This window comes from Saccostrea echinata, unplaced genomic scaffold (assembly GCF_033153115.1).
Source record: "Saccostrea echinata isolate AGI-Se365-2 ecotype Australia unplaced genomic scaffold, CSIRO_AGI_Sech_v1 ptg000054l, whole genome shotgun sequence".
Classification (NCBI taxonomy): Eukaryota; Metazoa; Mollusca; class Bivalvia; order Ostreida; family Ostreidae; genus Saccostrea; species Saccostrea echinata.
The window spans coordinates 45,544,183-45,568,363 of NW_026889803.1; the positions used below are offsets into that span (position 1 = coordinate 45,544,183).

Sequence of the window (24,181 nt, forward strand, 5' to 3'; positions counted from 1 at the left end):
TCTAAAGAATGAAATAAATTTAGCATTTATTTTCGACATCAGCAAATTTATGCGTTTAAGTATTTTTTCTCTCTTGTTATATTTTAATATCCACGTTATCAAACAATAAAATACCATAATCAAAACATTTGATACCCTTTTAATTCATTTTTAAAGTAACAATCTTTCACAGAGTGAGGAAATCTTACATGGAATTATGACATTCATATTCTGAAACGTTTTCTGAATAAGCTGGAAGTTACAATGAGTGCGACGAAAATGAAAGAAAAATTAAAGCAACTATGAGTTCATCGTTGCGTGCCACGGTAAACACTGAACACAATATTCTCTTATGGAACAGAGAAACCAATTAGTGGCAACTCTTGGATAATATCATAGTGAGACACAATATTATAAGAACACGCAAGGAAAACATCAGATCATTTTCAGAGAAGGCGTAAATGCTTTATTTGCAGAGGAAAATGTATAATAATTGCTCTGTTAACCAAGTTCTTTTTTTCAGTTTCCCTGGTGAAATAAATGTCACGGTTTTAAAAGTATGTCAACTACTGACTAGAGGCATATATACCCAGCCATCAAAGAAAACCGGTCATTTACCAACGATAAAACAGATCCTTGTGAAGTGATAGTGAAAGGAAGTTATGAAGAGGATTCTCAGTGAAATCTGAGAACATGAACATTTGCTGATTGATTATCTAATTGAAGGATAATTGGTAGGCTTATCTTTGTCATGAAAATAATTTTTATTATCGCCGATGCATTTCAGTAACAATAGGTCATCATTTAGATCGGCGACATTTTCCATAATGAACATTCAGCAGAAGAAGAATAAAAACACAGAAATAAAATAACCATTTTCTGAGTAGAAAAAGATGAGAAATTGTTTGATGGAAATCTATCGGTGATCACATATTATATATGTACATGCACAAGGAAGCATCGTTTAAATGAATCTTTTATTTTTTGCCTTGTCATTTGTATATCTAAGATGTGTGATGGTTAAATTGTGGTTATTCTTATCTTTTTTTTTGTTCTTAGAGCCATTTGCATAGTGTAATTTAAAAATTATTAACAAAATAATGACAACATCGGTAATGCATCTATATAAATGTATTTTTATGGGCTTGATAGTGCAGAAATGGTATAGGGCATATTATTCTCTCCATAATTCTGCGAGTTATCTTCCATGGATTTGAAATTTTGAAATCGACGTATCCTAAATGCATTTATTGTGAATCCGCTATTAATTTACCTGAGAAAAAAAAAAGAGAATTGGCGATTCATAACCTAACGGAAATCCATTGCATAGATACATGTGCGGTAAAATGCTACAAATTGGCATAAACATCTCCCAGTATTTATATGATTTTGAACACGTAGCGGGAGACTGTTAAGTGATTGTTCCCTTGTCAAAGACCAAACTCGATTTAAATCAATGTTGTATTTGTGTTTGTGTTAATTATATTTAAAGTATAACCACAAGTACTAAAATTAATAGCGGTCAGACTACAGGTGGAGATGACAGCTGTCAGACGCAATTTTTTTTTTTTTTTAATTTTTTTTTCATTGATTTCAAAGTTCAACATCAAATACTGTATTCAAAGTTCTTTTAATTTAATTTTTTTTATTCTGTTATATTGTGCAAGATCATCTTCTTAAAAAAAATTCTCTGCTTTTGTTTAAATTTTAGTATAATTGTTAAAACCGTTGGAATCATCCATCGACACATTGATATGCCAAGTATGTGAAGGCTTCATTAAAAAAAATGCATGTATTTGATCGCCAGGAGTGTCCAAGGACAATCTGACACCATTGATTACAATATCTTTATTGTACTTTTACAGATTCCTGATAAGGCAGCTTTTTGGACGTCTGAGAACTAGGTACTGAGTCTTTTATAAGGATGCTGAAAAGAAGTTTCAGTATTCACAAGAAAACATTGATGTTGCCATTAATTTAATGAAGTAAAATCTTGATAATCAAACTGCATCGATTTGTGTGATAAAGGCATACGTCTGAATGATCGAGACTATAGTCGAGAAGATTATCGGAAAGCTTCTAACCGGATGAAAATCGAACAAAAACGATACCGTTTTAAACTTTATCATTTCCTCAAGTAACTATTGGCCGCATAAAATATAATTTAGAATCAGACACATGTATCACCTATCATCAAAATTATATTTGACTTAATGAATATAAAATACAAACTTTGTAACGTGTGTTTTTATGCGAGAAGTAAAATTTGATGTTCTAAGAAAGTGATAAGTAACTTTGTATATTACATATGAAAAAAACATATATATTTTTAAAGATGCACTTCATGGAAGTAAATGTATTGTGTATTTCGTAATTTATAAAAGGAAAGAACGTTCTGATGTATAATCTTTCTAACGTATAGATAACCTTTAATTTTGAATAACTTCTCCCACCTCAATACTTAAACTTATACGTATAGAGCAGTCCGGTCCTCCGGGATGCAGTAATATTTGAAAATGCAAAGAATAGAATCCGAAAGCCCAATGTGACTGCATTAAAAGTATGCAGAGTATTGGGAATGTACTATTTTTTAACGATAAATTAATCAATTTACTGATGTATTTTCAAATGTAAATCCTCATCCTTAAATAAATTATAAATAACAGTTTTTCCCTAACTTTTCCCTATTTGTGTAACAATATACATATATATTTACATTCAACATGACATTGTATTTTGCCTATAAAGTGCGAGGAAAGCCACGGCATTCAAAACACCATAACACGGACAGGGCGTCAAATGGTTAAAGTGTGTGTTTTATTTTGACGTCACAAACGTTGAACGCCGTGAAAGTGCAACGTCATAAGCGAAGATCAAAATTCACGCTAACATTGAACAGAAGCTGTTGCAACTGCTCTTCCATTAATTAACTTAACCGAAGGATAATACAGAAATTTTGAAATATGAATCACATTTGCAGTCAAGGTAAGGAGTTAAAAAATGTAAATTAATACAAGCATTAAATCATTAATTTTTGAAAGATAAAGTCCCATAACTACAACGGTGTGTTCAAACAAATTTTCATAATGCGCTAACGCGCGTTACTCAATTTGTTTGCCCACACCGTTGCAGTTACACGAAGACTAGATCTTTCAAAAAATAATGATTCAATGCTTAAATATTTCAAATGTCGAATTAACAATATTGAATTTGCGAATCCTGTTTAAAGTTATCGTGTATTATTATGAATATTTGGGCAAGTCCCATAAACAGGTCGAAGAAATGTTATTTTTTCTTCTGGGATATCTAAACCAATTGTGGATTCTGCAATATATTAGAAGTGCAAAGGACTATACAATCTCCGTAACCAGCAAAGGGCAACATTGATCCAAAACTGTATTTTTTTTCAAATACGGTGGGGAAGTTTTCCTCTTAAAAAAGAAGGTATTCTACGCGGAATATCACTTAAAACACGTGAACACAATGAAGAAGAGCATGTGTAACCGATAATAAGATTAATTAATTAATCAATTTTAAAAATTGACAGCTTAAGTCAAAGTAATGCAAATCACAATTTTCAATAAATGAAACAAAGCATAATTTGAAAAATTCAACTTCTTATATACATGTACCTATTTGTATCTTTTCTTGGGCTTCATACTTTTGCCTACCTGGTCTATGAACACTGCTAATCCTCTGCAGACATTTAAGCATGATTTTATCCCTTTGTTAATAGTCCAGTCTGACTCAGTACAATCCTAGGAAAACCATTTCAAAAGCTATGTCCGCTTTGCTATATTAAGTGATTATTGACAAAGTTATGAAATATAGTACAAGCCGCTCTACAAGTTACGTGCAACTGTCAATTGATTATTCCATGTAAAACAGGTTTGTCCCAGAACCAGAGAAATTAATTCAATTGGACAGAAAATTTAGACAAATGAAAATCGCCAATTCCATCCAAGGGTAAGAGATCTGGAACACAAAATTCGACGTGGCCTTGTTTCCAAATGAAAGAAAATTGCAACACAAGGGAAATACCTCGCAGTACCATAAAGTAGATTACGAATGATTTGGTTCCGGACCAAATTTGAGATAAACATGGATGAAATCATCCTTCATTTGATGTAGGAAACACAGAACGGGGACATAGATATTAATGTTCAGCATCACTGTCACAACCACAAATCTGAAATGATTTGTACGACACGGATAAATATCGATCACACATATAGAAAGTAATTACAGATGATTGTGTAACATTTAGATCGGAAAAATTTATGTCCTATGAATTTAAAACAAGGCAATGAGAGAGAGAAGAAAAAAAAGAGAGAAAGAGAGCAAATTCGGTTGTACGCAGCATAATGAGCTCATAATTAAAGTATATCTTATCAGGTGCCCTGAATCTCAAAGACGACTGGTTACACACAAAGTCGTTGACAATAAGTCTCCTATTTTCCTATTCACCATAATTAGATTAGAATTCCACGAAGAGGAAGATCAGATAGTGTTATCATATTGCGTAGGTGTGCATCATTTGTGTTCTTACAAGTACTGTCGAATATTTAACTGAAAGCTCGACACCCCGAAGGTATAAAGGACCTAGAATATTTTGAGATTCTTTATACATGTAATGAGAAAATTCTTTTACTATAGACAAAGTAAATTAGGCAAATGCGTGTATATATTTGTTTTTAACCTCTGAAACTCACAACAAAACAGCTGTTTTAAATAAGAGAGAAACAGAAAAGAACCGGTTATTCCTTAAAATGTGCAACAAATTAGTCTTCAATTCATGTTCAATAATATTGTCATTAGACTAAGTACTGAGTAAACTAAGGAGGCTGTCATTGATATTAATGATGAATTGTTGTCACCATGCATTTCAGTGATTCGGACACGTCATAGGATGCTTAATAACTACAAATATTCCAGTAAGAATGAGATCAAAGAGGAATACATCTTCTCCAGAAGAATGAGAAAGGCGCCAAACTGAGGACATAAGAGCGGTGTCAGAAGACAATCCAAACTACAGATTGTGTTGCATAAGTAACAATCTAAAGCTTAAGATAAGCTACGTGTATAACACAGATGATGGACAAGATTGAACAGCTGCATGAAAAAACAAGAGGCCCACGGTCCTTATAGGTCACCTGAGTATCATGCAACAACTTCGCCACATTGGATTCATGTTTTAAACCAGAGGCCATGAAACTCACAATTTCGAAAGAGGCACACTTGCTCATCATAATTTTACATTTAGTAAGCTTACTTAATACCCAGAAAGAGAGTAGAGGATTATCAAAGAATTAATGCATTTTCACTATGTAATCATTAGAGCCCTGCCCTAACACCAGAACCATGATGCAGGGGCCATAAAATTCACAATTTTGGAAGAGGCATCCTTACATATCATAACAATACTCTTAGTTCATCAGCTTACATGTAATACCCAGGAGAAAAGAAGAAGATTTTCAAAGAATTATTGCATTTTTACTATGTAATCATTAGAGCCCCACTCTAACACCAGAACCCCTGACCCAGGGGCCATGAAATTCATAATTTTGGAAGAGGCACCTTTACTCATCATAACTATGCAACAGTTTGTTTGTTAAATACCCAGGATCAAAGAAAAAGATTTTTAAAGAAATAATGCATTATCACTATATATTCAACAGAGCCCACCCTAACACCAGAACCCCTGACCTAGGGGCCATGAATTTCACAATTTTGGAACAGGCACCCTTACATATCATAACTATACTCTTAGTTCATCGGCTTATTACCCAGGAGAAAAGGAGAAGATTGTCAAAGAATTATTGCATTTTTACTATGTAATCATTAGAGCCCCGCCCTAAATCAGAACCCCTGACCAGGGGCCATGAAATTCACAACATAGGAATAGGCACCCTTATTCATCATAACTATGCCTTCAGTTTGTTTGCCCTGGATCAGAGAAGATTTTTAAAAGAAATAATGCATTTTCACTATACATGTATAATAAACAGAACGCTGCCCTAACACCAGAACCCCTGACCCTGGGGCCATGAAATTCACAATTTTGGAAGAGGCACCTTTCATCATCATAACTATGTATTTATTTTGTTTTCATAATATCCAAGAGCACAGAAGAAGCTTTTTAAAGAAATAATACATTATCACTATATATTCAACAGAGCCCCACCCTAACACCAGAACCCCTGACCCTTGGGCCATGAAATTCACAATTTTGGAAGAGGCACTTTTTCTCATCATAACTATGTACTTAGTTCATCGGCTTAATACCCAGGAGCAGAGGAGAAGATTTTTGAATAATTAATGCATTTTCACTATATAATCATTAGATACCCGCCCTAACACCAGAACCCCTGACCCAGGGGCCATGAAATTCACAATTTTAGAGGAGACACCTTTCCTCATCATAACTATGCATATTGTTTGTTTCCTAAATACCCAAGAGCAGAGGAGAAGATTTTTTAAGAATGCTTTTCACTACATATTCAACAGAGCCCCACCCTAGCACCAGAACCCCTGACCCTGGGGCCATAAATTTCACAATTTAGGTAGAGGGCTCAATGCTTATTACATTCATGCCAACAGTTTGCCTGCTTGATGCCCAGGAGTAAAGAAGAAGATTTTTAAAGATTGCATTAATTCTGATGGTTTTAGCCCCACCCCTCAGGCCCCAGGGGGGTAGGGGTCATGAATTTCACAATTTTTACTCCCCTTCACATATAGATGCTATGTGCCAAATTTGGTTGAATTTGGTTCAGTGGTTCCAGAGAAGAAGCTGAAAATGTTCAAATGTTAACGCACGACGGACGACGCACGACGCACGCCGACAGACGAAAACAGATAGCAATAGGTCACCTGAGTAAACTCAGGTGACCTAAAAAACAATAATTCAGATGGCATACACATGTACATTAGCATCTTTATATAAAGAATATCCGAAACAAACTAAATACTTTTCCTCCCTTTCCTAAGTTGAACACTGTTTTATTTTACATCACTATAATTATACTAGTATATGTATACGGCCAGAATAGATTATATGAATTAACTGAATACTAAAGAATAGCAAGAAAAATATATTTCTTAAGATATATGAATCTTCAATAGTAGCAAAGAACAATCAGTAAAAAAAAATTCATGAAGCTTTGAGTGTCGCTATTCTAATAAATGAAATTATTGCAAAATAGTACTGAAAACGGGGTAAAAACATACGTGGATAATGAATCAAGAGAAAAATATGCGTGGATGATAAATTAACCTGTTCAGTTGCTAAACTCAGGTAATAATATTTATGTCTTTATTAAACAAATTAGAAATGTCATGTTCAAAAGCTCATCTTTTGATGCAAAAATCATTGTTTCTGATATTTTTGATCACTATTGGACTCCAGTGTAACAGCATCATTGTCTAAGAGCTTGCACTGACTTTCCCTGCTAATGAACATTGGAAGCAGATTAAGTTTTACAATTATTGCGAATAGGGAGTGTTTTGATTTATATTTTAGAGCAAGGATGTCTTACATGTAAAGCATGAAAAAAAAAATAAGGTTTGTCGAAAAATTCTATAGAGGAAACATTAGAAAACAGACGTAATTTGTACCATTCCTTACAAATATTGGCAAAGCCATAGGACTTCAAATTATTATTGCATCACATTGTCGTAAAATCTGTATTTATAAAACGAAAAGCAGGTCGTTTATCAACCAGTCCTCTAATTTACAAAGCCTGATAAACTAGGAATTACATAATCAGCTGGATAGATAGAAGATCAGAAGATATCGTGATGAACAAAAGTTTCTCCAGATTTCTATGGTAATTATGATAAAAGGATAAATCCACCGTCATCTTTTTGGTTTCTAAATGAATCCTTCTAATCATACATCACTTAAATGTCTGAGATCGTGCATCAGCAGAAAGAAGACAAATCGAAATCAAATTTCACCTTCCTGACTGCATGAACTGATTACCATCTTTAATTTTCTGCTGGTCGTACATTTTAAGATATGAGTCTATGCATATATACATTATCCGTCTTTCGCCTTTTACATGTATATTTTTGTACTGGTGGTATATATACAAATGTTTAGACTATGCTGTACAATTTCAGGAAGAATCTACATGAATATGTATATCAATTCAAGCTGCTCCTCTGTATCTGCATTTGACAGAATATTGTAAGTGGAATAGAGCTGAAGCATATCTTAACCAGAGGTACATCTTTTTCCTTACTAATGTATTACCTCAATCATAAGAAAAAATACAAGTTTGATTATAAATTTTTGTTACATTGATATTGTTACACGTTAGCTAGAAGTTTTTGCAAAATCAGTTTTGAACATCTGTTTTTCGCATGAAATTATTCAAATGCAAATATTAGGTAGGATTTTATCAACTCAATAAAATTTAATAGCTTTTGCAAACTATCTTTAGGGCTACATCATTATCAAAAATACTCATGCAAGGTGTCTTGTAAATCCATACATTAATTAATATTTTTCGCCTCTAACAATGAATGGATATAATAGGTGGCGTGTGGCAAAAAATTGGACATGACGGGTAAGACAACACAAGAACAAACTATATTACTGAGAAATTTTATACTATAGCTAGCGTTATTTTTTTCCATTTCAAAGAACTTGAAATGTTTATATAGCTTTGCTGCTTTAAAATTTAGAGGAACCTTCGCCCTCGGTTAACCAATATCTGACCAGGTCCATATCGTTACAAGTAGACCTCATCAAAAGTCAATAATTCATTGTTGTATGAAATACACGTAGTGCTGCGCTGAATATTCGCTAGAGGATGGACGATTTTTACCACTACATCAAACGTGACAAGGGGAAGGGTGAAGCTTACAGCTACATAATCTCCGAGCTGAAAATGTTACGCTAAAGCAAAATCAAGATCTCAACAGCGTGATGCATGATCAGCTGCACTTCTTTCTATTGTACAAATGCGATATTAACGTCAATATCGCTTTGTTAGAGCGGGCTTGTTAATCTACTAATACTTGAAAAATGATATCATTCCCTTAATATAATTTAATCATACCCCCTTTAGATATTTGTGGTATTAGGAATGGAAAATTAATGCGCATAACAATGAGAAATGGAACAGGAAATTAATTTTGATTATCAAATTTAGATATTAAAGGAATCTGAACAACGGAAGAGGGAATTTGCGTTCAAGCCAGGAATATAATCAAGGAGCAATATATTGAAAATTAATATTACAATTTTGTTCTATAACGGCCGACTGGGAAAAAATGTTATTTAAGACTAAAATACAATGGGGATAAAGGGAATGGTACAGTTTTTGGAGAAAAATGTGGGTAAATCAAGAAAACAAGGCATTATAAAAACAATCCAATGGTGACAAGGAAATTAAGGTGAGGGATGCTAACTCCACTTCTCAGATGATATGGAGAAAATAGGAACCAAATGGTTATAATGTGTAACTCTGCGTGTTTCTATTCAAACATGCAGGAGCCTATAACTACTTTGTATGTGATGCTGTATTTAAACAGCATGTTAAAAAGAGAAAGTATTATACTCTTTCAACACGAGCTTCACAAGACAAACTTGATATGAACATTCATTCAACATTAATTATGTTTTATTAATTAGAATAGGCTGAACTATTGCTGTTTAATTTTCCACCTGACTTGAAATTAAAATTATAACATTACAAATAAATTAAAATTATTATCACCCATTTACAACTTCTGATTAAATTTATAAACTATACTTTACTTAAATGGTCGATCAAGAAAATTTCAATTCTTATATTTCAGGAACACTGCAATGAGAGTTTTGTCTACAAATTCGATACTCTGTAATTCTCCGCTAATATTACAGCAACATCAGCCCATCTAGATAACAGTGTTTTCATTCTCTTTAATTTTTTGTGAGGGTTGTTTTCTCTCGTCTGGATCTTTAAGATTAGAATCTGTGAAGTAATTTGGTTTCTGGCTGCATTACACGGTTTTTGTAAATCATCTTGTTGTTGAATGAATCTTCCGCTATAAGACCAACAGTAGTAGACAGATTGCTCTGTCGAACTCCCCAATCAAACGAGAAGCAAAAACAAAACCCTTGTTCAGTTTTTTGAATGTTCATAGCTTCTTCCCTTCAAGGTTTTACCGACAGTCTGTATAAATAATTGCTTTGATTAGAATTCAAACAAGCATATCATTTATATATTTGTTCCTTACATTCATGAAGTTTATCTGGGAAATATGAGCACCGAGACAGAATTTCAAAATACTCAACAGGTTCCACCCTCAGGGCCGATCACAGATCAGAGCTCTTTACCCCTCCTGTACAATATCTCAACAGGTAACGCCCTCAGGGCCGATCACAGATCAGAGCTCTTTACCCCTCCTGTACATTACCTCGCTTATAGATTACTGTGATCAATGTTTATCATACTTCTGCTTTGGAAGGGATTATTTTAAATTGGTTATGATGCTTTGATGAATTTAAAGTTAATTATTCATATACTACATGTCCTTACGATGTTCAATACAGTAATAATTTTAAAAGAATGATAGTTCTGTTGGTTGTATATGTGCATGATATACAGCGGGTAAACATTTGTTTGTTGCTTGTTCAAGTCCCTTCGAGGATTTTTCACTCATATTGAGACGCCACCACTTGCCGCTGTAGGTCTACAAAGAGGGTGTTGCAGTTCTTTTGTTATTTTCCCTAAAGTTGTAGCAGTTTAAAAGAAAAAATTTAAGTAACAGAAAACGGTCTTAAATTTTTTAAGATACAACGGTATATAAAGCACAATGTAGAGCAATATTTAGAAACTGCATATCAACTTCCAATTTGCCCTTAAATGAAGTGTAAATTAGTCACATAGCAAAATAAGTCAAGATTTCTGTTTTCCAAATAGGGAATCCCCATTGCTCTGAAAAATTGCCTCCTTGAAACAGAATGAATTTGATATACGCATAAGGAGACAGGATTTTTCTTCAAAACTGCCATTTCCGATTTTTGTTTCAAAGAGGCATATTTTTGAAAATCACAAAAATCGAATAAAAATTATTATCCATCCGAAATGCAAAATGTGCACATAAAATAGCACATGAAACTTCAGTGTCCGAGCTGGTCTAGTGGTAAAGCGTGTGGACTCTTAACGAAGATTCTTTTACCTGAGAATGGGTTCGAATCCTGGAATAGTTGGTATATACATATTTTTTTTCTTATATAATGAAAGTACAATGTAACATCTCTCTTGAGAGAGAGGGAGAGAATGTCAGAAAGTTAATGGGTTAAAATGCATGCAGAATTAAATTGTTTTCCTTGATATTGTGATCTAAAAGAAATAAGACATACATTTAATGTTATTACTTAGTGGCGATGTCTTAAAAAATAAAGTACTATTATTTTAAATAATTTAATTTTTTTCATACTCATTTCGTTTCATTATTGTTCTGTTAATTAGTGGCTCAGATTTGACTTGAAACATCTAAACTGAAATGACTCAATGGAATTTCTTGGATATTGCATCAACAGCATGATTGTTGGACACATTTTTATATGTTGAAAATTATTAACGCACGCTGTCTACAGTACATCTTTCAAAATGATGTGCGAGGTGCACTTTCCATGAATTGTGCTTTTTATCGTTCTAACTTTTGTCGTGCAATATGGCGACAGTGACCATAAATGTGAAAAAAAAGTTTACTTACAGATCGCCAGTCTATGTTAGGAAAAAAATATGCAATGAAATAAATTAAACGTTACTGACTTGAAAGTTAAAACCTCTAAGGCCTTTCTTTAAATGTTTTTATATAACAAGCTGGACATACCCGTCGTATAAATAAAGTCATCTACGTAGCATTATCTATATTTAGAGATAACTCTTCATGCGTCGTGGGTATTTAAATGTCCTTCTCGATATAAGGAATAATCACGAGTTTCTACAACACCCTCTTTAGACCTGAACTAGGCACTTATGGCTATTGAGCAGTGAGGGAACTTTATCGTGCCTGCACTTACTGCGACACGGGACCTCGGTTTATACGGTCTCGTCCGAAGAACCGGTCTCCGCGTCCCGGAGTGGGATTTCGAACCAACACGTAAGGATCAACTTCTTACTCAGCGACTCTAAAGCAAACGCTCTAACAACTGCGACTTAAATAAATGACCCTATAAACATTTCCACACTTAAGTCTGGATTAAAACTTAGAGGAATTTCAACAGGAATGTCAGTGTTCTAAGCTGTCTTCAAAATCAACCAAAGGCAAAAGTGGGCTTTTATTACTAATTATTTAGTCTACTTCTTTAAAATAAATTAGTTGACTGAATCAAATTTACAAAACATCTTTTTTTTCAATTTTATATGAAAGCAATCTCATGTCTTATAGTCTTCATCAAACATGGTCTGGAGTCATGGTAGAATCAAGGAAGGGTTTCAAAGTTTGAATACATGCAATATTTGGTCTTTTAAAGAAGAACAGTGCTATGATTTGATATGCAAGTTTCATGTTGTATGCTGTAGATAAAAAACTTGTAGACCATAAGAAAAGGTTTTAAAATCTACAAAGTCATTGGCCAAAAAGAAATAGAAACTGTCGCACTTTGTAGATCTTCTTGTTAATGCATAACATATGAACAGCATTTAAATAAAAAAGAAAAACATATATTTTCCCAAATAATTCTATATTCAGTTAGAGACCCTAAATGATTAACTTATCTTTGACAGGAAGTCTAATAGATCCTGATGTAGAGAAATTAAACTGTTTCAACCAGAGCCATTTATCTTAATATTAGAACCTGTCACGAAGAACAATTAGAAAATGATATTTTGACGAAATATCAAAAAGCTTAAATTTTTGTTATCTTTACGGTATTACACCAGGTACATGTGATGTATGTGTGTTTAATTAAATAACTGAATTAAATGAACGGCTGTACTATATATACACATAGCTATACATGTATATATTTACATTTTTTAAGACTGAACTGATACTTTCATATATCAAAATTACTTCTTGTGTTGTAGTTATCCTGTTTTTGAAGAGATGATCTGTAATAAAATTTGCATTTTTTTTTTAAATCGACGTATCCTTAAAAGGATTGCTTTAAATCAGTTGGGATTTTCTAGCCAATTTTACACTAAATGTCTTGCAATCAGGGGTTTGCGCTCGAAAATTTCATTCCATTCCTTCAAAGTTTAATGTGGCTTTTCTCCGATATTATCAGGAGACTTTCTGCACGAAAACCTCTTGTCCAAGACTTCTGTTACGTCAACTTGAATAATTTTACAATTAAATGTCGATCTTTCCCTGTAGATCAGACAAATATTCATATCAGCAGATTACGTGACATACCACAGACATTCTAAAAGACAATGAGGTGTATGTACATTCTTTTTAGTCATCGAATATGTACTATACGTACACAATCATTCTTTCAGCAGACTATATTTAAGCATTAAATCATTTTTGTTTTTGAAAAATATAGTCTCATGTCTGTAACGGTGTGTGCAAACAAGTTGAGTAACGCGCGTTACCGAATTATGAAAATTTGTTTGCACACACCGTTGCAGTTATATATGAGACTATATCTTTCAAAATGCTTATATTCACATTTTAACTCCTTGCCTTGACTGCAAATGTCATATATATTTCAAAATTCCTGTATTATCTTTTGGGTAAGTTACAGTTAATGGAAGAGCCATTGCAACAGCTTCTGATCAATGTGACCGTGAAATTTGATTTTTCGCTTATGACGTTGCACTTCCACGGCGTTCAACGTTTGTGACGTCAAAATAAAAGGCATACTTTAACCTTCTGACCCCCCTGTCCGTGTTGTCGTAACTTTCCTCACACTTTTATTTGAAATGTTAATATATTTTAAAAAGTGCACACGTCATGTTCTGTCATCGTAAACATTGGAGGTATCTGACATGTCACATTTGTGAAACACACATAGGAGTTCACGGCCCATTTTGTTTTGTCACAATAAACTTACTGTAAATACAGTAAAACCTGTTTAATCAGATATGCACTTTTGTGTCTGAATAGACAAGATGTCCGATTATACAGTATAAAAACACGGACAATAGTTCAATGGGAAGGGAAATAAAGGTCGGATTTCACAATGAAACACAATTGCACAGGTGTCGGATAAGACAATTTTCATTGTACATAAAAAAGAACCGTATTTTACCTTCCGCAGTGGTCTCTTTCTCTTTGAGTGTAGAACTATGACCTTCGTCCACAGTTGGAAATGTTTCCTCCACCTCATAGGTGGACCTTCTCCCCAGGAGAATACTGCGGATGTTTCCGTAGTACGAGGATAAGCGATCGCCCAAAGAAGCCCTGTGAATAGAAGTGACAATTTGAATTGTAAATCTCAAACGTTAACATCCACGGGATAGATCACTTAAAACGTTTATAGTTTTTTCTACGAAACAAATTATACTTATTCCCTATCAATGAAGTATTTCAGATTTTATCCATTTCATTAATGGATGTGCACATGATATTTTTCTCTGATATTCAATATTTTATTAATTTACTGTAGGAGTCACAGAAGCCCTTTTAGAATCTATCAACAAATAGTTTTGAATTCGTTATAACAAATTTTGGAATTCGTTTCAACGAAATTAGTCTATTGTAACATTTTTTTTGGAATTTGCTGTAACGAATTTAATCTGTTATAACAAATTTGAACGAATTCAAAATTTTTTTCATAACACATTAAATTTGTTTAAACAAATTCAGAAATTTGTTATAACAAATTAGATAAGTTTAAACAAATTCTTAAAATTGTTATAATGAATAAATTTTGTTAAATTGAATTCGACATTTAGGATCTATAGAAAAATATTTATGAATTCTATATATTGAATTGGTTTTAAACGAATTTAATTTGATGTAACGAATTGTTGAATTCGTTACACTGTATAATGAATTGAATTCGTTATAGCAAATTTTTAAATTCGTTATAACGAATGCTACAAATCTGTTGTACGTTATAACGAATTAAAAAAAATGTTATCACGAATTAAATTCGTTCTGACAAATTCGACAACTCGTTATATCGAATTAAAAAATTATTTTGATACAGTGTAGGTCCTAAATGGGCTTCCGTAAACCTCAGAGAGTAACCCAAATGTTCAGAGGAGGTGTCTCTATATTTTCAATGTCCTTGAGGAAACATTTCAGAACATATATCTATCGTCTGACTCTCCCAGATACTACAATGTTGTTTCGAAAAAAAAAATCAGATCGATTTTAATTAACTATTCTTTGTTTCTTTACATTGTATTTTTAGTAAGTAAAACACAACTCAAAATTGACGCTGAAAGTATACTATTTTGCTCAGTACTAATGGACAAAAGAATAGAACAAAGGATGTTCCAGAAGGTTCCAGATATATATACATCGTATCATTAAATATACACAAATTATCTGGATAGCAAAAACGTGAGATGAAGAAGAGGAAAACATGTCGAACGATATAATTGTATGATATTTTCATAATACATCATTAGTCAAATTTGGACAGGTAATATGATTTTTGAAAGGGATTAACTATTTACATGGTTTTATAAGACATGAAAGAGATTTAAGTCAAGGAACGATTCTTTAAGAATGTATTAGAAAAGACATATAATAATTTGGTAAATAATTACCGACCTGTGTAAATATCTATTTTGCCAGATGTCATCAAGATTATCGAACGACATGTCTTCAAATATCCATTAACAGTTAATTATAGATAGTCACTCAGGTTATAGATCAAGTCATTCATGTCAGCCTGGGTTTAAAAAACACGGGTATTGTTTATTGTCCTGCGTCAGGTCTTGAGGTCTTTGATACAGTCAACCATGAATTTCTTTTACACAAGTTAATGTCTTTTGGAATTAGCCACAAGACTTCATTCATGGATTCATATGTGTTATCCAGCAAAAAATATCTTAAGGTGTTCCTCAGGAGCCAATTTTTGTATAATAATTATTATTATATTGATTTGTATATAGACGATTATCCAAAATGATTAAGGCATTCATTAGTTACAATTTATGCGGTAGCACCTCACAAGACGTCATTGATAATTAAATGTAATGATAGAACACAGATAAAAAAAATGATTAACTCAGTATCATCTCTTTAAAAAAACACACACATGATTGCTTATATTATTGCACATGTAAAAGGTTGCAAAAATATAGAAAATTGAGCATCATTTTTTTGGGTGTACAAATTGTATTTACATGTACCTACTTGGAGTTTCTTAGCTTCTCCATGCAGGCGTGCCACATTCTAAAATGTAGTTACAATGTTGCTTTATTTTTTTTCCTCTCTGTTTTAATACTTGTATACTAGCTTTTATATATTAATATGCAGGGTTACAATCAAACTAGATGTTGTTAAAAGACAGTAATACCCAGATTTACGTGTTTGCCTCTAAATAAACTCACCTTCATGTTTGGGTAACAAGGTAAGAAGCCACAATAATTATATAATTTACAAAAAAGTAGGTTATCAACCCTTAATCGACCCAAGGGGGGAAAACGAAGTTCCTAAACCTAAATGCACATCTACAGGACACACCCAGACTTCTGGCAAAATATGATTGGTCTACTGTTAAAAATATAAGAGGAGATCGGGAGACCAGAGTTTTGTTAAAAAGGAAAAAAAAAATCATTTTTTAACCCCCTTCTGGCCCTCAAAGTGAAAATCAAATTTCTGAAACCTTCGTTCTGAGAACCAGGTTTTTGCAGAAAAACAACATTTTTCGATCCCCATTCGTCCCCCCGGGTGAAAATCGAAATTCAAAAAAACTTATTGCATATCTACAAGACACCTCCACACATATTCCAAAATATGAATAGCCACTGTAAGAGAAATTCAGGAACCATTTTTTGTAGAAAAATGACGCTTTTTGACACCGAATTGCCCCCCAAGGGTGGAAATCGAAATTCAGAACCTTGTTGCACATCTATAGGACACCACCAATTATATTCTAAAAGATGAGTTGGCTTCTACAAAAAATGTAAGAGGAGTTCAGGGAACCAGATTTTTGTAGAAAATCTCCTTTTTTAACCCTCATTTGGCCAGTATGGGTAAAAATGAAAATTCCAAAATCTTTTTGCACATGTTCTAGGCTCCACCAATCACATTCTTAAAGATCAGTTGGCTACTGCTTAAAGTGTAAGAATACATGTAGTTTGAGGAAGAAAAAAGTGTGACAGACGGACGGACGGACCAGGATAAAAACAATATACCCAAACTTTATTTAGAAAGTGCGGGTATAAACAAAATGTTTGAAAACAACATGCATATGCTTTCGACATTATGAACACAGTCTCAGAACTTTTTTTTTTGTTTTTCCATCCTTTAGTAACTAGCCAGTACCACCATAGCACTATGACATCATCTATTTTGAAGAGCTTTTTATATCTACTTCTGCAATAGAAACAAGCATTCTGAGAGTATTGCATTAGCAACACTAGTCCCCTACCGGCAAGTGTAATCTGGTTCCCGTTAAGAATTGAAAATGCCATAATTCCGTCAAAAATGAATGAAGCGGGACGAAATGCAAACTTGATCTATAACTAATCAAGGTAAAGTCATATATCAAAAATCAGCTCAATATCTGAAAGCGTTTAGAAGAAAATTGCGAAAAACCCTTAAAAATTGAAAAGTCCGTAATTCCCTCAAAAATCAATGAAGCGGAACGAAATGCAAACTTGATCTGTAACTCTTCAAGATACACTCACATACCAAAAATCAGCTCAATATCTGAAAGCGTTTAGGAATAAAGTGCGGAAAACCAAGTGGGACAGACTGACAGACAGACAGACAGACTCAGAGGAAACCTATAGTCCCCTCCGGTTTCACCGGTAGGAGACTAATGAAATAAACCAACACATTATGAGGTTTGGATTTAATTAATACGATAAAAAGTGTCTCAACTCAGCAAACAATATAATTAAACTGATATCCGAAGGTATATAATATATATATATATATATATATATATATATATATATATATATATATATATATATATATATATATATATATATATATATATATATATATATATATATAATTTATAGTTCTCTTCATATGTAGATTTATCTTTTAATAGAAACACAAATAATAGAATATGATAACGTCACCATTTTATTCAACACTCTGCAGCAAGCGATATCACATGCATATATAGTCGACTGTCTGGAAAAGAGGTCTTGTACATTTACCGTATAGAACACAAATAAACTGCCTTCTGATTCACTATATTGTGTGGTACATCTACAAACAAATACATGATCCTTAATGTTTATCGATAATACAATGTTTTCTTTCGTACCACGCTTCCTCTTTGTATGCCACAGTACACGCGAAAATAATGATCCCTAAGCCATGTAAATATGTTTGCAATTACTCGGACCTAACTAAGATTAAAAAAATGGCTTTCTAATGTCAATCAAGTTTGATTTATATCATTCATCTGTTGATCATGTATAACATAGAATGTGAAGTAATATGTTTTCTGAAATGTTTCTAGCACATTCTACCAAGAGTTTATTGGCACCATGCATCAAGAGGGTTAAGTAGTCAACGGTTTTGAAACCCGCTGTGTTTTATCATAGTAAACGCGCTAAGCAGATCTGCGGGTTTTTTTTTCTTTTCTCAAATACATCATGATTTATAAGGGGATATTGATGTACGTAACGAACCCCCTGTCAGAAAAGTTAAATGCTTGTGTAAATTCAATTACAAGTCGTGTTCAGCTTAGAGTGATTTGTTTCCAATCATTTGAATGGTGTTCGATTGAATTTGTTGGTTCGCTATCTTGATTCGGTTGCAGAAAAATTGCTTATTCGTGTGAAAAATACAAACTACTTTCCAATGACCAGAGAAGTAAAAATAGAAGAAAAAAAGGAAATCACGAGAGGAATAAGAGATCTACAGATACTAAGATTTGTTTTTATTGCATGCAGAGCACGTACAAAAGATGAAAACTATTCGGCATTTATGGGAAGGTATGAAGAATGGTTTGTACAAAATACAGTGTACTAACCTCGTTGTTGGATTCACCTCGTATTTATCCTTTGAGTGCATCATTTTTGGATTCGGTCCTACTAAGCTTCCTGTAACACACGGAAGTCTAAATAACCATGTTTACCGAAACTTTCTAACTTAAAGAGCTTCTTCTTAGCATCTGTGAACCGTCTTATACCCATGCGCTAAAATAGCGAAACGGCGTCTAATGTCAGGAATTCAAGATGTTAGGGAAAACACCAAACAATGTTGCTCTTGTCTCTACATTAAGCTTGCATGTCTAAATTGCCATTTCCTTTTTGTGTTACGCTATCAGTTAGAAAGAAAAAAACATGGCACTGCTCTGGAGAAGAAATGATTTTTATGTTTATGATGAATAAATCATAAAAACTTTACAAAGTTTTGTTTCACATTAAGTATAGGATTTTCACTTTGAGACATATGGATGCAACCTAAATTACATCATATTTACGAGAAATGTTAAACAGGGAAGATGAATAACAAGATGCAGGCAGAGAGCCAGATTATTTCAGGGGTCTGTATAACCTCTGAAATATCTATGTAACATAGAGATTCTATACCACATTCACAGACAGGGGTATACATGTATTATAGCAGTCATTAATGACTGGATTTTAACGTTAATTGCGATATTTTAATTCAATCGGAATAAGAAAACACGCATTTTGAGGCGATAATTAACACTACGATTAAGTGTGCGTAATCATCGAAACATATTGCCATCTTATAAAAGCATAATTAATCATATTATGCACCTTATACAATCGTGGTGAGTCTTCTGTTTACAAATGATTGTTTGAAATAAATGAAATTGGTTTTAGTTATATGTCAGGAAATATAAGCAGCTATTATTTTTAGTTATATGAAAATAATTGTGCATAATTACAGCAAATTGTTGCATCTCAAAGATGAAAAACTCCGTCGGCCAGATTTTATCCCTTTTGAAGCTGGGCTGAAAATCTGAGCAAAGGTTATGACATGCAGTGCATTTGAATTAATATCTCTACATTACTTATTTTGATTTATTTAAAATTTCTTAAAGATCACTAGGCAAATTTCAACCAACTAAAAAAGGAAAGAAATTGGGAAAGTGGACTACTAGTATCTTTGTATAATGTTAAAGCAATGACAAATCTTGTGGAAAAGCTTCTTGATGGATTGTATATTTAGATTGTTTAAAACATGCTCTATTCAGGCATATGTGTATACATGTAAAGAAGAAATAATAAAGAATAAATGATAATCAGTGGACACATACATAGATGGGGATAGGAGCTCAATTGCTCAAGCATTTTCCTTAGAAAACAGCGTTGCGCTACCTCGGTTGCCTATTTGATGTATGTAAGCGTCACAACTCCAGTAGAATTCGGGGCCAAAATAAGCAGGAGAGGATAGAATTTAAATGTATTTTTGTCATAAATAAATGATTTTCTTGTGAACAATGTTGTAAAATTTTGATAAGTCATAAGTTCCATCGATGATATTATTGATGATACATGTAAACTCAATCCTTGTGTCCTACTATAGCTGGGTCTGATGCGCGCATTTATTTATTTTTTGAGTTTATATCTAATTCATCATTATTTGAATAATACACATTTAATTAAAGATAGCATTATTTCAATACTAGATATGTTGAATTAAAGATATCATTAATTGAATAGTAATCCCCGTAAAAGAATTATTGCGCACATGATATCATTGCTTCAATTGAAAAGAGCATTTAATCAATTATTGTGCATATTTATTTAATTGACTTAAAGATATTTCTTCTGTTGAAGAGAGTAATACATTATGTAAATCAATCACCGCGTGTAATAATTGATGAATAATTGTTGTATTCAAATTGAATTATTACGTGCATTAATTCCATATTTAATTAGGATACATTAAGGTACATTAATTCATTTGAAAAGAAAAACAGTTCAATAATAGCGCGCATCATGCGTGCAATACTGTACCCACACATATTTTAGTGCACCCAAAATTTAGCGCAATTTTTCTAATCAACTGATAAGCGTAAACTTTAAAAAGCGCATTTAGAACAAAACTTTTCATATATTTATTTATTTTTTTTAATAATTATATATCAGCGTTCACTTGATTTAGCGGACAAGAAGCAACTCAAAATGTGTTTAAATATGATTACTGCTATAAAAAAGGTATGTTTATAATCATGTTCCCAAACGAAGTTTGGGGACACATTGTTTTTACTTTGTCTTTTATTATAAAGGTGTTCCTTCTTCAAGGAAGATCTTATAGTGATTCTACTGTTTTTTTTAATTTATTGTCCCCCGCTTTCGCGAAAGCAAGGGGACATTAAATCTCATACATCTGTCTGTCAATCTGTCTGTCACCAAAACTTTAACCTTGGTAATAACTTTTGAATGAGAAGAGATGGGCTTTTCCTATTTCACATGTACATTATCTGTGACAAGACCTTTCCAAATATACATGTACTATGATTTTGACCCCGTGGCCATAACCTTGAAGTTTGACCTACTTTTCAGAAATTTTAACATTACTTTAAATTGGTCATAACTTTTATATGAGAAGAGATGGGGCTTTCATATTTGAAATGTGCATTACCTGTGACAAGACCCTTTCAAGTATACTATGATTTTTGACCCCTTGACCTTGAAGTTTGACCTACCATTAAAAATTTCATTTGGTCATAAAATTTGAAGGAGAAAAGATAGGGCTTTCATATTACATATGTACATTACCTGTGACAAGACCTTTCCAAATATACTACATATGGTTTTTAACCCCATGACCTTGAAGTTTGATCTAATTTTCGAAAATTTGTAAAACTTTCAGGAATACTACATCCTGATATTTGTAAATGAACTAGGTGGTTTCGTTCGTCTCCAGTACTTTCTGTCCGAACCGGAAGTGAATTTCTGTATTGGTCAATTTTCAACTTTTCTGCTTTTTTATTTTATTTTCGAGGTATTTTTATGCTTAATAGAGATAAGTGTATAAGTACCACCTGTATCATTTGTTTTGAAAAATCTGAAACTTAAAATATTTTAAATATATAGCTTAACCTCTGATCCAAAATGTGTAATTATATAATGAAAGAACTAGCTCTTTCTGAAAATTATAAAACATACATGTAATTTATTTTTGGATCATGGGTGGGGCCATATTTATTTATTATTATTATTGTTGTTGTTGTTATTATTATTATTATTTTTTTTTTTTTGCTAAAACACTCAAATGCACCCATTTTCTGCAAAATTGAAGAACTTTGCCATTTCACAAAGAACGTTTTTATTTTAAATACCTGAACGCTCAGAGGAAACTTTTTATAGGAAATCAAGGCACTAAGTCTCTTCTTTTAAATGATGTTGGACTGGTCACGGTACCTAGCCTAGTGGTAGAGAGCTCGCTTCGTCGTGATCGGGAGGCCCAGGTTCGATTCTCGTTCGCTGCGCCGCGTCAAACCTAAGACGAAAACATAGGCAGTGACTGTTCCTTTGCCAAGCGCTCGGTACTAGATGTGAAAGTCACGGGTCTTTCGGATGATACTTTAAAAACCGAGGTCCCGTTTCAAGGTAGGCGTTTGCACAATAAAGAACCCTCACTGCTCAATGGCTCTGAGTGCCGAGTATTGGTCTAGATTTGAAGCCCTTTACCTGCATACGGTGACGTCCCTATATATGAGTGAAAAATTCTCGAATGGGACTTAAAACAACATACAATCAATCAATCATTTAATTGATGTTTGAAATTGGACATTAGGTCTTGGTCAGTTAATTGGTATATGGGCAGGCCCATCTTAAACTAGCTCATAGCCTCAAAAAATTACATATACGATAGTTTCATTATTTCAGTTTATTCTAAAAATGAAATTCCTAAAACATTGTTGTTTATAAAGTTGTATGTATTTTTTTCCTCCAAGAAGTAAATCCCAGAGATGAAACAGATGACATCGCACCACCGAGGATGCAATTCCAACATCAACCCCATGCAGAAGCCGCCAAAAGCACAGCGGTCACCTCTCAGGCCACTTCAACCCCCAACACTTACTATGGATTTTGACGTGGTTTCTTATTGTAAACAAGCATTCGGAGAGTATTGCATTAGCAATACTAGTCCCCTACCGGCAAGTGTAATCTGGTTCCCGTTAAGAATTGAAAATGCCATAATTCCGTCAAAAATGAATGAAGCGGGACGAAATGCAAACTTGATCTATAATTAATCAAGGTAAAGTCATATATCAAAAATCAGCTCAATATCTGAAAGCGTTTAGAAGAAAATTGCGGAAAACCCTTAAAAATTGAAAAGTCCGTAATTCCCTCAAAAATCAATGAAGCGGAACGAAATGCAAACTTGATCTGTAACTCATCAAGATACACCCACATACCAAAAATCAGCTCAATATCTGAAAGCGTTTAGGAATAAAGTGCGGAAAACCAAGTGGGACAGACTGACTGACAACAGTGGCTGTCAGCTATCATCAGCAACTGTACTCGGCAATGCTGGTACCGGACATCCATGACTGTAGCTGCTCACTAATATCAAAAACGGAATGTCAGAGCAAGATTTTCCGGATTGTTCAAAGTATTAAACTATATGTTGTTAATAAAGTATGGATTGTTTTTTAATGAAAAATACGAAATATGTTAATATGGAGGAAAGAAAATTTCTGATTTTAAATAAATCTACTCTATGAAAGGCTGTAATCGCCAAAACGGTAACGATAACTAGCTTAGTGAATATATCGCGGAAAATATATGTAAGCTTGACTATGCCTAAATCCATTGCATGGATCGCTATAATCTCTAAAAAAGTAACATTTACTACAGCGTACATTTTGTATATCTATGACTGTATACCTGTGCCTGATATACAACTTCTGCGACTGTACCTGTGCCATACATACACACTATCACTGACTCAACCCGCGCTTGATTAACTCAACCCGCGCTTGATTAATAACACCCATAACAAAAAATTCTATGGATTTTCTTCGATTTAGATTTAGTCAATCAAAGCGCAATTAACGCTAATCTTTATATTACCCGTGACAGTGATACCGAGACAAACGATGTCAGCAGTAATTAGGGAAGGATCCAAAACTTTTACAGATTTAAATTTAAAGCTTTATGTTCAGAGTACA

General features: G+C 33.2%; 1 protein-coding gene across 3 annotated transcripts in view; it reads right to left on the reverse strand.

The window, feature by feature from the left end:
- The window catches only part of LOC133172275 (protein-glutamine gamma-glutamyltransferase K-like), a 57,211-nt gene that overhangs the window by 17,530 nt on the left and 15,500 nt on the right, over positions 1-24,181 (reverse strand). Inside the window, exons 2-3 of one of the 3 annotated variants that reach the window (XM_061307131.1) lie at positions 19,052-19,114; positions 14,180-14,331 (exon numbers count right to left, since the gene is read on the reverse strand). In XM_061307131.1, coding sequence (XP_061163115.1) covers positions 14,180-14,331; positions 19,052-19,095 — 196 coding nt within the window. In that variant the 5' untranslated portion in view covers positions 19,096-19,114. Of the gene's footprint in view, positions 1-3,650; positions 3,916-14,179; positions 14,332-19,051; positions 19,346-24,181 lie in introns of those variants that run through there. The other 2 variants (XM_061307130.1, XM_061307132.1) reach the window with 2 other exon arrangements.